This window comes from Gadus macrocephalus, chromosome 11, assembly GCF_031168955.1.
Source record: "Gadus macrocephalus chromosome 11, ASM3116895v1".
NCBI classification, from domain to species: Eukaryota; Metazoa; Chordata; class Actinopteri; order Gadiformes; family Gadidae; genus Gadus; species Gadus macrocephalus.
Genome location: NC_082392.1, coordinates 22,916,631 through 22,929,774, shown reverse-complemented (window position 1 = coordinate 22,929,774; position 13,144 = coordinate 22,916,631). Strand labels below are relative to the sequence as shown.

The 13,144-nt window shown below is 49.5% G+C and overlaps 1 protein-coding gene and 1 long non-coding RNA gene across 2 annotated transcripts in view; one reads left to right on the top strand and one right to left on the bottom strand.

Moving 5' to 3' along the window:
* Positions 1-13,144, top strand: part of LOC132467238 (uncharacterized) — a 163,607-nt gene that overhangs the window by 60,066 nt on the left and 90,397 nt on the right. The gene's annotated exons all lie outside the window — the stretch shown is intronic.
* xbp1 (X-box binding protein 1) lies at positions 5,756-8,844 on the bottom strand. Its single transcript, XM_060065918.1, is given in 6 exon segments — positions 5,756-6,971; positions 7,341-7,448; positions 7,451-7,513; positions 7,615-7,731; positions 7,834-7,930; positions 8,412-8,844. Coding segments are annotated over 6 exon segments (1,257 nt in total). The 5' UTR covers positions 8,681-8,844; the 3' UTR covers positions 5,756-6,368.

Here is a 13,144-nt window from a genome sequence, read left to right as displayed (position 1 = left end):
TTTAGATTGTGACGTATTGGTGTGTTTAAGGACGTATTGGTGTGTTTAGATGGTGAGGTATTGGTGTGTTCAGATGGTTACGTATTGGTGTGTTTAGATGGTGACGTATTGGTGTGTTTAGATGGTGACGTATTGGTGTGTTTAGATGGGGACGTATTGGCGTGTTTAGATAGAGACATATTGGTGAGTCTGAAGACATATTGGTGGTTTTGAGGACGTATTAGTGTGTTTGAGGACGTATTGGTGTGTTTAGATGGGGACATATTGGTGAGTCTGAGGACGTATTGGTGTGTTTGAGGACGTATTGGTGTGTTTGAGGACGTATTGGTTGGTTCAGGACGTATTGGTTGGTTAAGGACGTACTGGTGTGTTTGAGGACGTATTGGTTGGTTAAGGACGTACTGGTGTGTTTGGGGACGTATTGGTGTGTTTAGATGGTGACATATTGGTGTGTTTAGATGGGGACATATAGGTGTGTTTAGATGGGGACGTATTTGTGTGTTTAGATATGGACGTATTGGTGTGTTTAGATGGGGACATATTGGTGAGTCTGAGGATGTATTGGTGTGTTTGAGGACGTATTGGTGGGTTTGAGGACCCACTGGTGTGTTTGGGGACGTATTGGTGTGTTAAGCCCAGGCACTTGGCAAGGATATAGTGATGAGCTGATCATGCAGGATGGCAGATGGCCGAGGGGATGAATCCCCTCCTCGATAATCCTCATCCTGTTCTTTCAGGATCAAGATAATTAAATTTTCTTCCCTGTGTGCCCTTTTTTTCTTGGTTGTGTCATAAGATTTGATAATTTATCATCTTATCAATCATCAGCTTAGTGTCTACTTACCACCTAACAACTATGACAAGCCTGTCTCAGCGCAGGACATAGATCTGTTTACATTAAGCGGAACTGTTTGATTGTGTTCCAGAAGGGGCACCAATTCCCTATTTCTTATTAAAACTGGTTTCAAGCCGACATTTTGTCCTTCTACACACAGCCAACAACTATTTTAAGAATATAACCGTAAAAGCTTTAGTAGAGGCTCAATAGTAGACTCCATGTTGGATTCTGATGTACCGTGCTGTCCAGCAGCAGTGAAGTAAACAGTTGACTGAGGGCTCTTTGTTGCCGGTGGTAACAAAGACAAGAGCTTCAGCCGACCAATGAAGCTCTTGTCCTTTCACAACTGGGCACAGGATTAATCACCTTGACTGCTTGAGGGGAGCTGGAGTGGCTGTGTGTCTGGCTGGGCTCAAAAAAGCAACTATTTTCAAAATGGCCTCACTTGTCATTACAAACTTTTCTCGACTTCAGCCTTCAGTCTTGCATTAGAAAGTTTTGATGTGGAGGTTGGTCCATGACAATGCAAGATCACAGAGTGGATAACAAGTAGCTCAGCCTGGCTGCTAATGGCTTATTCATGCTGTGTGTGTGTGTGTGTGTGTGTGTGTGTGTGTGTGTGTGTGTGTGTGTGTGTGTGTGTGTGTGTTGTGGCATCCCGCCACGTGGTCCTCGGCCTGGACGGGCCCGGGGTACCGTAGAGGACGGGGTGTACCACCCCCACCCATCAGCCGGCGAGAGAGAGCAGCCCTATCGGCACCCCAATCAGGGGGATTGGGGGACACCTGGCCGAAAGCACGGTAGCCATGTTAAAAGGAGGCACAGCACAGCACAGCACGGGTTGGGTGCAGGAAGGAAGGGCTCGTGGCAGCAAGAGAGCCTAGAGGCCCACGGAGGCCCTAGAGACCGTGAGAACCCTGGTTGATTGAAGTGATTGTATAATAAATGCCTGGAATGGCTTTAACCTTCCACAAACGCGTCGTTTGTACCGGTAACCCGGCTCATTCAAGGAGCGGGTTACCACACTTGATGGAGAATGCAGGCATTAAGATCCCACTACAACCCCCCGGTAAAGTACCCCACCAATTCGGTATGCCGAACCCGGTCGGGACAGACGCCGCCGGCGCCGCGAGAGACGCCGCCGCCGCCGCCAGGGACGCCGCCGCCGCCGCGAGGGACGCCGCCGCCGCCGCCAGGGACGCCGCCGCCGCCGCCAGGGACGCCGCCGCCGCCGCCAGGGACGCCGCCGCCGCCGCCAGGGACGCCGCCGCCGCCAGGGACGCCGCCGCCGCCGCCAGGGACGCCGCCGCCGCCGCCAGGGACGCCGCCGCCGCCGCCAGGGACGCCGCCGCCGCCGCAAGGGACGCCGCCGCCGCCGCAAGGGACGCCGCCGCGGGAGAGCAGGCCGCAGCGCGAGGCCGGGACGGGGCTGCGCCGCCGGCCGGCGCGGACGTGCGGACGGGTCGGCCCTGTATGCTGGCGACCTGCTGGGCGCAGGGGACATCTGGTAGTCCGACCATCCCGGCGAGGGTTATGAACCAGGACACGCAGGCCATGGTGGACACCGGCAGCGTGGTCACCCTCCTCCGCCCCGACTTGGCGGGAGGGAGGGAGGGGAAACCCATCGAGGTGGCCTGCGTGCACGGGGACATACGGTCCTATAAGACCTGCCATGTGGTCGTACGGACACCACAAGGGGTGTTTACGGCACGGGCGGGGATTGTACCCAACCTCCCCGTGCCGCTCCTAATCGGGAGGGATTGCCCGATATTTCGCCGGTTTTGGGACCCGGCACTAGAGTCCCGGGGCAGGAGAGATGCGGTCGCCGCCGCGGCAGGAGAGGCAGCCGCCGCCGGCGCAGCGGGAGACGAGGCGGCGGGAGACGAGGTAGCCGGAGACGAAGCTGCCGGAGACGAAGCTGCCGGAGACGAAGCTGCCGGAGACGAAGCTGCCGGAGACGACGCTGCCGGAGACGACGCTGCCGGAGACGACGCAGCCGGCGCCGCAGGAGACACCCGGCCCCGGCGAGATACCATCCTGGGCGGGTCCCTCGGCTACCTGGGGCTTGGACAAAGGGTGGAGGAGTGTGGCATCCCGCCACGTGGTCCTCGGCCTGGACGGGCCCGGGGTACCGTAGAGGACGGGGTGTACCACCCCCACCCACCAGCCGGCGAGAGAGAGCAGCCCTTTCGGCACCCCAATCAGGGTGATTGGGGGACACCTGGCCGGTGGCAGAGGAGATATAAAAGGGCTGACACTTGGACAGCACGGCACAGCACGGGAGGAAGAAGGAAGCGCTCGGGTCCACGTGCAGCTAGAGGCCCACGGAGGCCCTAGAGACCGCGAGTGCCTTGGTTGACTACAGGGCAACGCGTCGTTTGTACCGGTAACCCGGCTCATTCAAGGAGCGGGTTACCACAGTGTGTTTGTGGGGCCAGCATGTAGACTTCCTGTGCTACATGTTGCGTTTCTTTAAGAAGCCAAGTTCTAATGACCTTTAGAAATAACTGTTTGTCAACTTTGTTACTAATGTTTAAACTTTTCGTATTGATTTGTGTTTGGTCATGTCCTTGACTGGAAGAACTTCATAGATGTGGTTCACCTCCACTAAACTGCCTGGTCTCCAGCCAATCCGTAGAGAGTAGTGGATGGAAGCCAGCAGAACACCTCAGAGTCCCGGTCCAGATCACTGCCTTCCCAAGATCACTGCCCGCCCATGCTGCTGTACCCTCTTCTCACATGACCCCAAAGAGCAGGCAGAGGGCTTGATGGGTTCTACAGTAAAACATGGGGAGGTCTACCAATGTATCTGCATGGACGCTTGGGTAAATCCACCCTAAGCAAACCCAAGGACATGTTTGTTTTATAAATGTTATATTTTTGTGTTTTCTCATTCCCGCAAAGCTCCTGGAAGTGATGTTGTGATGGTGATATATGACAGTATAAATAAATAAACTCTTTAAACATAGGGAATAGGCAGTAGTGTGACAGCTGCCAGTGTAGGTTTAGCAACCCCATTTAAACTACTGCTAAGTGTTGTAATAGGACACTGCCAGTAGGGCTTATCCATATCCACACATAGGTGATGACATTGTTGCATTAAATGTGAAATAAATCTGTCACTAATTTAAGCATTAAGAAGTGTTGCCCAACATCATGGCTTTTTGCCAGCATTGAGAAAGGCCAACATGGCGGAAATCTATATGTACACATGGGGGCAACAGACAAATGACATGATATTGAAACATGGAATCATTTACTTAATACTTGTCTATGTCCTGTGTACATAATTGTAATATATTCAAATATAGTCCAAATATATATGGGAGACCCTCCATTTAGGCTACCAACATCTCAACAAGGATTCTGGTAAAAAACGATCTAAGTTACATGTTGTCTGTACAAGAAGGTAAGGCTTGAAAGAAGAAAAGCCACACTTTCGAGTGAAATCTCAAATTCAAAGTATGTTTCTGTTTCCCTGGCACAGCTGTGGGGTTTGAACCAGTTCTTTGTGGTTTCTTGTATGAGACCGGAAACAGTCTTCATCTCACCACATTCTCTGAACCTGGTCGCCTGCTCTGCTCTCTGCCTATACAGAGACAAAATGCTCAAAATGGAGGACAAGTAGCTGAGGTTGGTGGTCTTGTGGTCTTTTTTTTACTTGTTTACGTTATATTTGCTGGAAAATACTTCTTGATGGTATGACACATGGTATATCTCTGTAGTAACACAATATTTTTTCAATTACAAATAGTACATTGTGATCTATAATTATCTGTAACTTTATGATAAACCAAAACAACACCCGTTCTGGGCGACACGGTACACAGGAATATTTTTGGCTAGCGGCCACAAGCGCCATCTTGTAACGAGAGCCCTTAACAAAACCAAGGCATTCAACTATGAGAGCCGACAGTGGTCCACAGAGTTGGGCTCTGTCACATCAGAAGAGGGTAGAACATAGGCCTTGATTTCATCAGTCCTGGGAGAGTCTGGGTAGGCAGTGTCCCTGTTTAATAAAGGCTCAACATACACCTATCTCCAGCCCTCCCCCGCAGGAGATAAATTAAGGCCCCAGCAGTGTGGTGATAAGAGAAGGTGCCTTTGGGGGAAAAGTGTGACCGCACCCACCCAAAGCCCTACCCCCCTATTGTCCTTGACTGAGACAACATAACAATAACCACCTCACTCTGTTCTCCTGGTACACTAGCATTGAGCCCTTGTCTCGAATTCTCCTCCCACAAACCTCCCCCCTTCTCATACAAAGTATTATGCCGTTAATAAGCCACCATTTTTATATCCTTCCCAGAAGGGTGTTTTTGTGTACTATACAAGATAGCAGGGAATAAATAATCGTGTCACTCTTATCTGCATGCACTTTGAACCCTCATGAGTATAAGTGGACTCGACTGTAGTATTTCAGCCATAATGTGAATGTTCTAGTTTCACAGACTGAATGATTAACAAATTCCTTTATCTCCAACATGTGAAGTGAACCAGATGTTAAAGAGTAAGCAACCAACCCAGGATATTGTTGACAATGTCAAGTGATGGAAAACCTATTAAAGTATTGAAATGCACTAAAGCTTATGAACATTCGCACAGGCAGATTAAACTCAGTTCAGGACATAGGTCTGTTTAAATTAAGCAGAACTGTTTGTGTTCAAGAAGGGGCCCAAAGTCCCGATTTCTTAATGAAACTATTCAAGCAGATTTTTTCCTACATCTATATACAAAGCCGAATATCAAAGATGACTGCGCTCCTAAGTTTACATCTGGCTGTAGAACAAACAGAATTTTTGCTTATTCTGTATTGAGAAAACTGACGTCTCATTTCTTATACTATGTTAATGTCAGGTCATGCCCCCTTCCCCCCCACAACATTTTCCCTCTATTGCTACAGAAAAGGAGACATCATTGAATGCAAAGCTTTAATGCAGTAATTAGACTACATGGAGCGATAAAATTAAAGAATGCATTTTTACATGCCAACGAATTACATACAAAGACTCTGAAAATGATACACAAATAAATAAGATTTGTATTTATATGATCAGTCCCCGTCCCCTATAGACACATCAACTGAAATACTGGAGCTCAAACCACCCTTCATTATAGGACGATTTGGCCATCTGGAGCCACAATAGCATTTGGAGATGCCATGTAACCAGAGAACTCAAATCTGACATAAGTCAGCAACGCCAAATGTACAGACCTGCTGTTGTAAAAAAGGATTACTCTGATTTACTTCTAACTTTAAGATGGTACTTTAAATTATTAAAATGCGTTTATGGCCGACACCTGGTTCTGCTACACCACAAGTCATCTTTCTTACAGGCCCTATTCATCCACCTCACGGCCATCTTATTTCCACCTTGTTTCTAAATGCTCGTTGGTAGTGGGGGGGGGGGGGGAACTGAACACTTCACACATTCAGTATCCCCCAACCCAAGTGAGCTTTAAGAACCAAGATGGCCGCTAGGTGAGCAACCAGGCCCTGGCTGGGTTCAACAGGGTTTTGGCTTGGGCTTCAGACACTGAAGAGCTGGGGGAACAGTTCGTTGGCGAAGACGTCTTCCCAGGAGCTCGCGGAGCACAGGGGGGAGGATGACATGTCGCTGATGGGGGAGGGGGACCGCTCGTATCCAGAGTCGCTGTAGGCGTCCGCCAGGTAGGCCTCTTTGTCCAGGCCGCCCAGCGCCGCCGCCGAGAGGAAGTCGTCCGTGGGCCGGCCCCGGGGGATGGCCTCCTCCTGGGGCTCGTCCTTGACGTAGACCGTCTCCGTCTCCAGCTCAACCTCGTCGTCCGCGTCGGTGGCGGCGTCGTCTTCGTAGCTGGAGGCGCGGTAGACCGGCGCCTCCATCTTCACCTCGGTGTCGCTCTCCGTGTGGCCGCTGTGCTGCCCGTCGCACTCCTCCACATCCACGGGCTTGGTGTAGATGTGGTCAAAGTGGATCAGTTCATTAAGGGCCTCCAACTTAACTGGTGCGGCCCCCAGAGCTGCAGGTGGGGCGGCCGGTAGTGGGTGCCCCCGGCCGACCAGCAACACCTGCGGCTCTGCACACTCCTGCTCACAAGACTTGAGGAACAGCTCTGGGTCAAGGATGTCCAGAATGCCCAGGAGGAGATCAGACTGTCAGGGGGAGAGAGAGAGAGAGAGAGAGAGAGAGGGGGGGGGGGTTAGCCTACTGAAGCTTGACCCTGTAAGAACCAACCAGTGGACACAGTATTAGCATCTTCATGGAGTTGCACAGGAAGAGGCCATCATGTGACACAAGGGTGTTTTCATTCAGTCTAAAGATAGCTGATCAATGAAACCACCCTAACAGGGTACAATATCACTTCTCCTTCAGGAAAACTTCTCAAAACTTCACTTCTCAAAACTACCATCGCACACAAGCAAGAAGAAGCAATCCTTCAACAATATGTTGAACGTGTTTGCCTAAATTCACAACAGCCGATAGCGGGACAACACAGAAGAATGTATCTGAAGGAGGTTCACCTCATTGTCTGAAGCGTCAGGACCATCTGGAACCATTGGGAAGTCTTCAGGTTTAGAGGGTACTGGGCCTGCACCTGCTGCGGAGGCACACATAGCCTGAGTGCTGCGGACTCAGAAGACCCGACCCCTAAACCTGCCTCGTCCCCACCGGACCCCTGGACCACGACCTGGACCTGAGGAACAAACAGGAGGGTGAGCGTTGGAACATGGACTGAGCTGGCCCCCCGACCGATCCTTTGCTCTGATTCAGTAGTGTTCCATCTTGAATGCTTACGCTTTCTTTCGTCTCGAGGGCGTTCAAGCCGAGCCGCTGTCTCAGCTCCTCGTTCTCGGTTACCAGGCCGCTGCTCTTCTCCCTCAGCAGCCCGTTCTCAATGTGAAGTTTGTGATTCTGCAGGGAGGGATAAAAATATTGGTACTTTCAACTGCCTCATGAAAACCAACAGCTGTTCTGCATAGCAAATATTGGAGGAGGGAGGGAGGGTTCACATACCTCCAGCTCCAACTCCAAGACTTGTTGTTCCAGTTCCCCCATTTTGGCTTTTTTTCTGTCTCTAGCGGTTTGTGCTGCGACTCTGTTCTTGAGTTTCCTGGGGGAAATAATGGAAGAACAAGAAGAAAAATGTTAATGAAACTTTCCTTCCATGATGCTCATGGACCGAGCCGTGGTAACTGTTGCGCAACAACGGGCCCTATTCCTGCCACGCAGGCAGACCAGCAGGGTATCAGTGTCCGACTCCAGCCCCCAGACTGGGCGGGTCTAGACATTAGAGCTCGACACTGGCGTTTAAAGTCCAATACCAACAAAAATCCTCAAAAGTACGTTTTTGAACATACAAGATTCAAGATGTGATATTTTCAGCGACATTACTAATTTTTGGTGGCTGCAAAATGTAGTAGGCAACGTTTACGAGCCTTTGATTGGAGGGTTTCTCTCAATTGCTGTTTTGACGTTAGACGGGCGAATCGCCTTCGTAAATTCTGAACAATGGAATATCTCAACCATGTCAAGGATTCATTACAGTGTCGACAAAACCAACCATTTGCACATTTTAAAAGCATGAGACTGACCTGCGCAGTGCCTTCTCCTCCGGGCTGAGGTGTGTGAGCCGCTGTCTCTTCCTCATCGGCGGTCCACCTCCACCTACCGAGGGGGAGTCCGAGTCGGACGACGCGGGACTCGAGGAGGCGGACGGCGGCAGCACGGCGGACAGCGGCCGGCTGAAGCCCACTGGCGGGCGGCGGAAGCCCGGCTGCGTCGCCCCGGAAGACCCGGTCCGCTTCCCTGCTATCAGGAGCACTTTGTGTGAGGCTCCGGGCCCCGCGGTAACGACGACCATGGTGTAGTCCTCCTGGGGTCTGGGTCCTGAGAGGTGAAGGGGTAGTCCTGCTGGGTCAGGGGTACTGAGGAGGTGACGGGGAGTCGCTGTTGTGTTTAAAGATGGACTCCGGTTTCTCTGCTCCCTGATCCCCGTCTGTTCTAACTATAGGAAGGGCGGCTGAGCTCGGGATCTTATTCTACTGTCGTGGTACACGCTGATAGGCTCACTGGCGTTATGACGCACAAGCATTTCTCGCCTCCGATTGGCCGCTGGTCTGATGTAAATTTTCACAGAACTCGGACTACAAATAGAGAGAAAAGGCCTGAATATAGTATTTTCCCTTTAAATTCCAGAACCCAATCTATTTCATATTTGTAAACGTAATTGTATATACATTTTCCAATTAAAGAGTATATTGTGCCATCATGAAATATAAAATATTTTCTCATGTTTTGAGTTGAATCTTGTTACTCTGTCAACATTATTTCAAAGGAGTTGCATCACATTTCCTGCTGTTCTTGGCAACGTCGTTTCTTTGTTGCCAGCGTTCACCAGTGTTGGTAGATTAAGGGCGCACTCACACTAGGCCATCTGTACCGTGTTAAGTGTTAAGGAAATACTTAGTGGCCATGTAAATGTTGGCAAAGGATTTGGTTATAGAATAAGCCCATTAACCGTCTGTAAACGATTTGAATACATTTAAGTACATCATTCTAGTTGATTGGTTTTTTAATCAATTGTATGCAGTCCGATTTAAACTTTAAAGGGGACATATTATGAAAACAACACTTTTCCTGGTATTTGGGGTGTTGTTTTGGGTCTCTGGTGCTCCCACACACATACTGTCAAGTTGTCCGTGTTTTTTGCTGTTTTGTACTTTTTCCCCAACTTGAAAGAGGAACTGACATCTATTGGAGGTTTTGGGAAACTGGATTCTACTCAAAATGTAATGACTTGAGTCCCAGGCAGTAGCTACGTTTTCACTTTTCTTTCCTTTTTATTTTCAGTTAAACAGTAGCTCAGTAGTATTTTCTCTTGCCATTATCCTTTAGGTAAAAAACCTTTAAAGATAAACAGAAACATAGAAAACACACATGAATATCAGCAATACACACAACAATAAACCGACACCAACATGTGCAAAATAATTGACTTTCTCAGATACAAATTCTTGTACAAAATATACTGGAATTTTAAACTTAAAAAGTACACAAACAACGCAGAAATTACATTTTTCAATTGTGGAACATTCAATAATAAAGTATTAAATGCATAAACCATCACTTATACAAAAATGGCTGCTGCAGCCTCACCATCACCTTATTTCTAACAAGTGACAACTTAGTTTACAGTTCACGGTATAGGCAGACAACATTAGCATCCCCACTTGCAACACAATGCTGCGGTTAGAAGCTATTAATAGCACAAACAACGTTACCGGAGCAGCGGCTGACTTTGATGGAACAGATCGGAAGTAGGCTACATTCTCTTACCGGCTGCCTCTCCAGATTTCAAAGATGTTCAGTATGTACAATACAAGAGTTTTTAAGCTCAATAAAAACCTCCTTGAAGCTCAATAAAAACACCTGCTGCTCGTGTCCGCGTCGCGTGTATGACGTAGCTTATTTTTGCGTTGGTCAGAACTTTGCGTCAACCATTAGTTGAGCTGGTGAGTCCCTCCGCTCCCAATTTAAAATTAAATCACTATTTTTTGTCCGTTAATTTCTTCTTTTTTTTCAGTGTATTTTCTTAAACCCCAAAGTAAATTTAACCACAGTTTGACTCGACACCTCCCACTCGATCTTTCCGGTAGACATACTGGGAAGGTCGCCACCTCAAAGTCAAACTCAATTTAAAAGAGATCTACCGTCAGTGAGTCACTTGTTCTTCAACAGGCAACAGAACGACCAGTCGCCGGACATCTCTGTGAAGGATAGTAGCTTGGACCTTCAAGTTTGGCCCATCAGTTTTTGGTTTCTTCACGCTTCCAGGTCTAATCACAGGAACACTGTAGCTTGGGACGACCCTGACATTCACATCCCTCACAATGCCTTTGCCGTCTGGATTTGTGCTGATGACTCTGCCAAGCTTGAACTGTCCCCTCATTGCGTTTTGGTCACACAGCCAGATGATGTCCCCAACAGCGACATTTATCTCTGTGATGTGCCACTTGCTTCTCATGAAAAGGTTGGGGCCTGCCAGCTGACTCCAGCTCTTCCAGAACTTGGTCACTTCAGATTGCATCGCTCTGAGCCTTTTGTAAGGGTAGCTAGTAAAGTCAAAGGTCTTGACGTCTCCACTTTGAGAAGCTCGTCCAAGCAAAAGGGAATTCGGTGTTACATACTGAATACAGTCTTCCCGGCTCTGCATCCTTGCATCAATTGGACGCTCATTCGCAAGGTTGGCTGCCAAGTACAGGGCTGTGTGAGACTCACTGTAACTCAATCCAGACTCCTTCCCAAGACTCTGGAGCGCCTTCTTTACGATGCGCACAGCGGCTTCTGCAGCACCATTTCTGTGCGGGGAATCAGCAGGATGGATTTTCCACTCCCACACGGTTCTATTCCTTGCAGCAGTCTCCTCCAAGGCAGCTTTATTCTGGCTATCCAAGAATCTGTACAGTTCTTCCAGGGCCGGCTTTGCACCTATGAAGTTGGTACCCGGGTCTGACCAGATCTTTCTTGGATGCCCCCGGATTGCTGTGAACCTTTGGTAGGCCATCAGGAACGCCTCAGTGGACACAGAGTTTGCCAGTTCAGTGTGGATGGCTCTGCTGGCCATGCAGCAGAAGACCACACCCCACACCTTCAGAGTCACTCTTCTCTTGACATCATCATTCACCCGGAAGGGTCCAAAAAGGTCCACAGAGGTGTACTCAAAAGGTGCTGCAGGTTCAGTCCTCTCAGGCGGCAAATCACCCATCACTTGTTGGCACTTTCTTGCTTTTGCCTTCCTGCAGACCAGGCAGCCGTCAACGACCTTTTGGGCTATTCTCCTTCCTTTTACAACCCAGGCCTTCCTTCTCATCTTGAGCAGGGTCCCAGCCACTCCGTCATGACCCTCACCATGAGACTCTCGAGCTAGCAATGTAGACACCCATGAGTCACAAGGTAAGAGGGGGACGGCGACACTGTCTTCTTTGAAGCCCTGCACTCTTCCACCACAGACAAAGAGCCCAGAGTCCTCTTTATAGACCACAAGCCTGTCTGTTGTAGTGCTTGGGAAATTTGCGCCCTCTTGTGCAGCAAGGAAAAGGTCTCGCAGCACATCTTTCCTTTCTTGGACAGAGACGACTCCGGTTAAATGGACTGCCTCCCACTTTGGTCTATTCGGGATCCGGTTTGGTCCAAGGAACCTTCTAGCTGCCCTCCAGATCCAAGCAATGGTCTTAACAAGTCTGGTAAGGCTGCTGAACCGTTTGATGTCCACAAGGCTTTGGATTGCTGACCCTGCGGGTGGTCTCTGTTGACCTACTTGGACATGGTCCCCTTTCCGTCCTGGTCCCATTGCCTGGGCCCTCGTCAGAGCAGCGACAAAGGCTTTCTTTTGCAGTTTGTTGATGCTCTCTCTGGCAGCAGTAGCAATTTCTTTTGCGGATTTGATCGGCCACTCACACACAGGAAGGCTCAGGAACTCTGGACCATTCTGCCACTCTGAGTCTTCATCAAGTTGTTTGGGGCCGCTTCCTCTCGTGATTAGGTCTGCAATGTTCTGCGGACCAGGGATCCACCACCAGTCCTGGACTTGTGAGTTGCTTTGGATTTCTCCTATCCGATTTGCAAAGAAAGTTTGATAGCCATAGCTCTCTCTTTGGATTGCGCCAAGAACGGTCTGGCTGTCGACAAGATGGAACCACTTCTCCACTTTGATTTGGCGGTGCTTTTCAAAGTACCTCTTCAGGCGGGACGCAAACACTGCTCCACATACCTCTGATTTCACAGCATCGCCCTTCTGATCCAAAGGGGTTAGTTTGGCTTTAGACTCCACCAGCTTGATGATGGGGCCTTGATCAGAGCTCCACCTCAGATACATCACTGCTCCGTAGGCATGCTCGCTCCCATCTGAGAATGTAACTGCCCACGGCTTACCGGTATGGCATGAAGGAGTTAGAGCCCTGGTGAATTTGACCTTGCCGAGCTGGACATATTGTTCAAAAAGCTCAATTGCATCTTCCCTGAGTCCCTCTGAGAGCGCTGTGTCCCATGTGTCTTTAGCTGGGCAACTTTTGTTTTTTACCTCTTGGAATGCTTGGCGCACCAGGATAGCTCCCTTCTGCTTTGCAGGCGTCACCAGGCCACTTGGGTCATACAATCCAGCCACCTGACTGAGCAACTCTCTTCTTGTCAGGGGATTGGGAGTCTGAGGCCTAACCTGTTCTTGCAGGAGGTTCTGACCAAGCCGCATCTTTTGCTTCCTCTTTGAGAAATTTATGGAAGTCATGACATGAAGCCTGTCTTCCCCAACAATGTAGCCAAGGCCGAG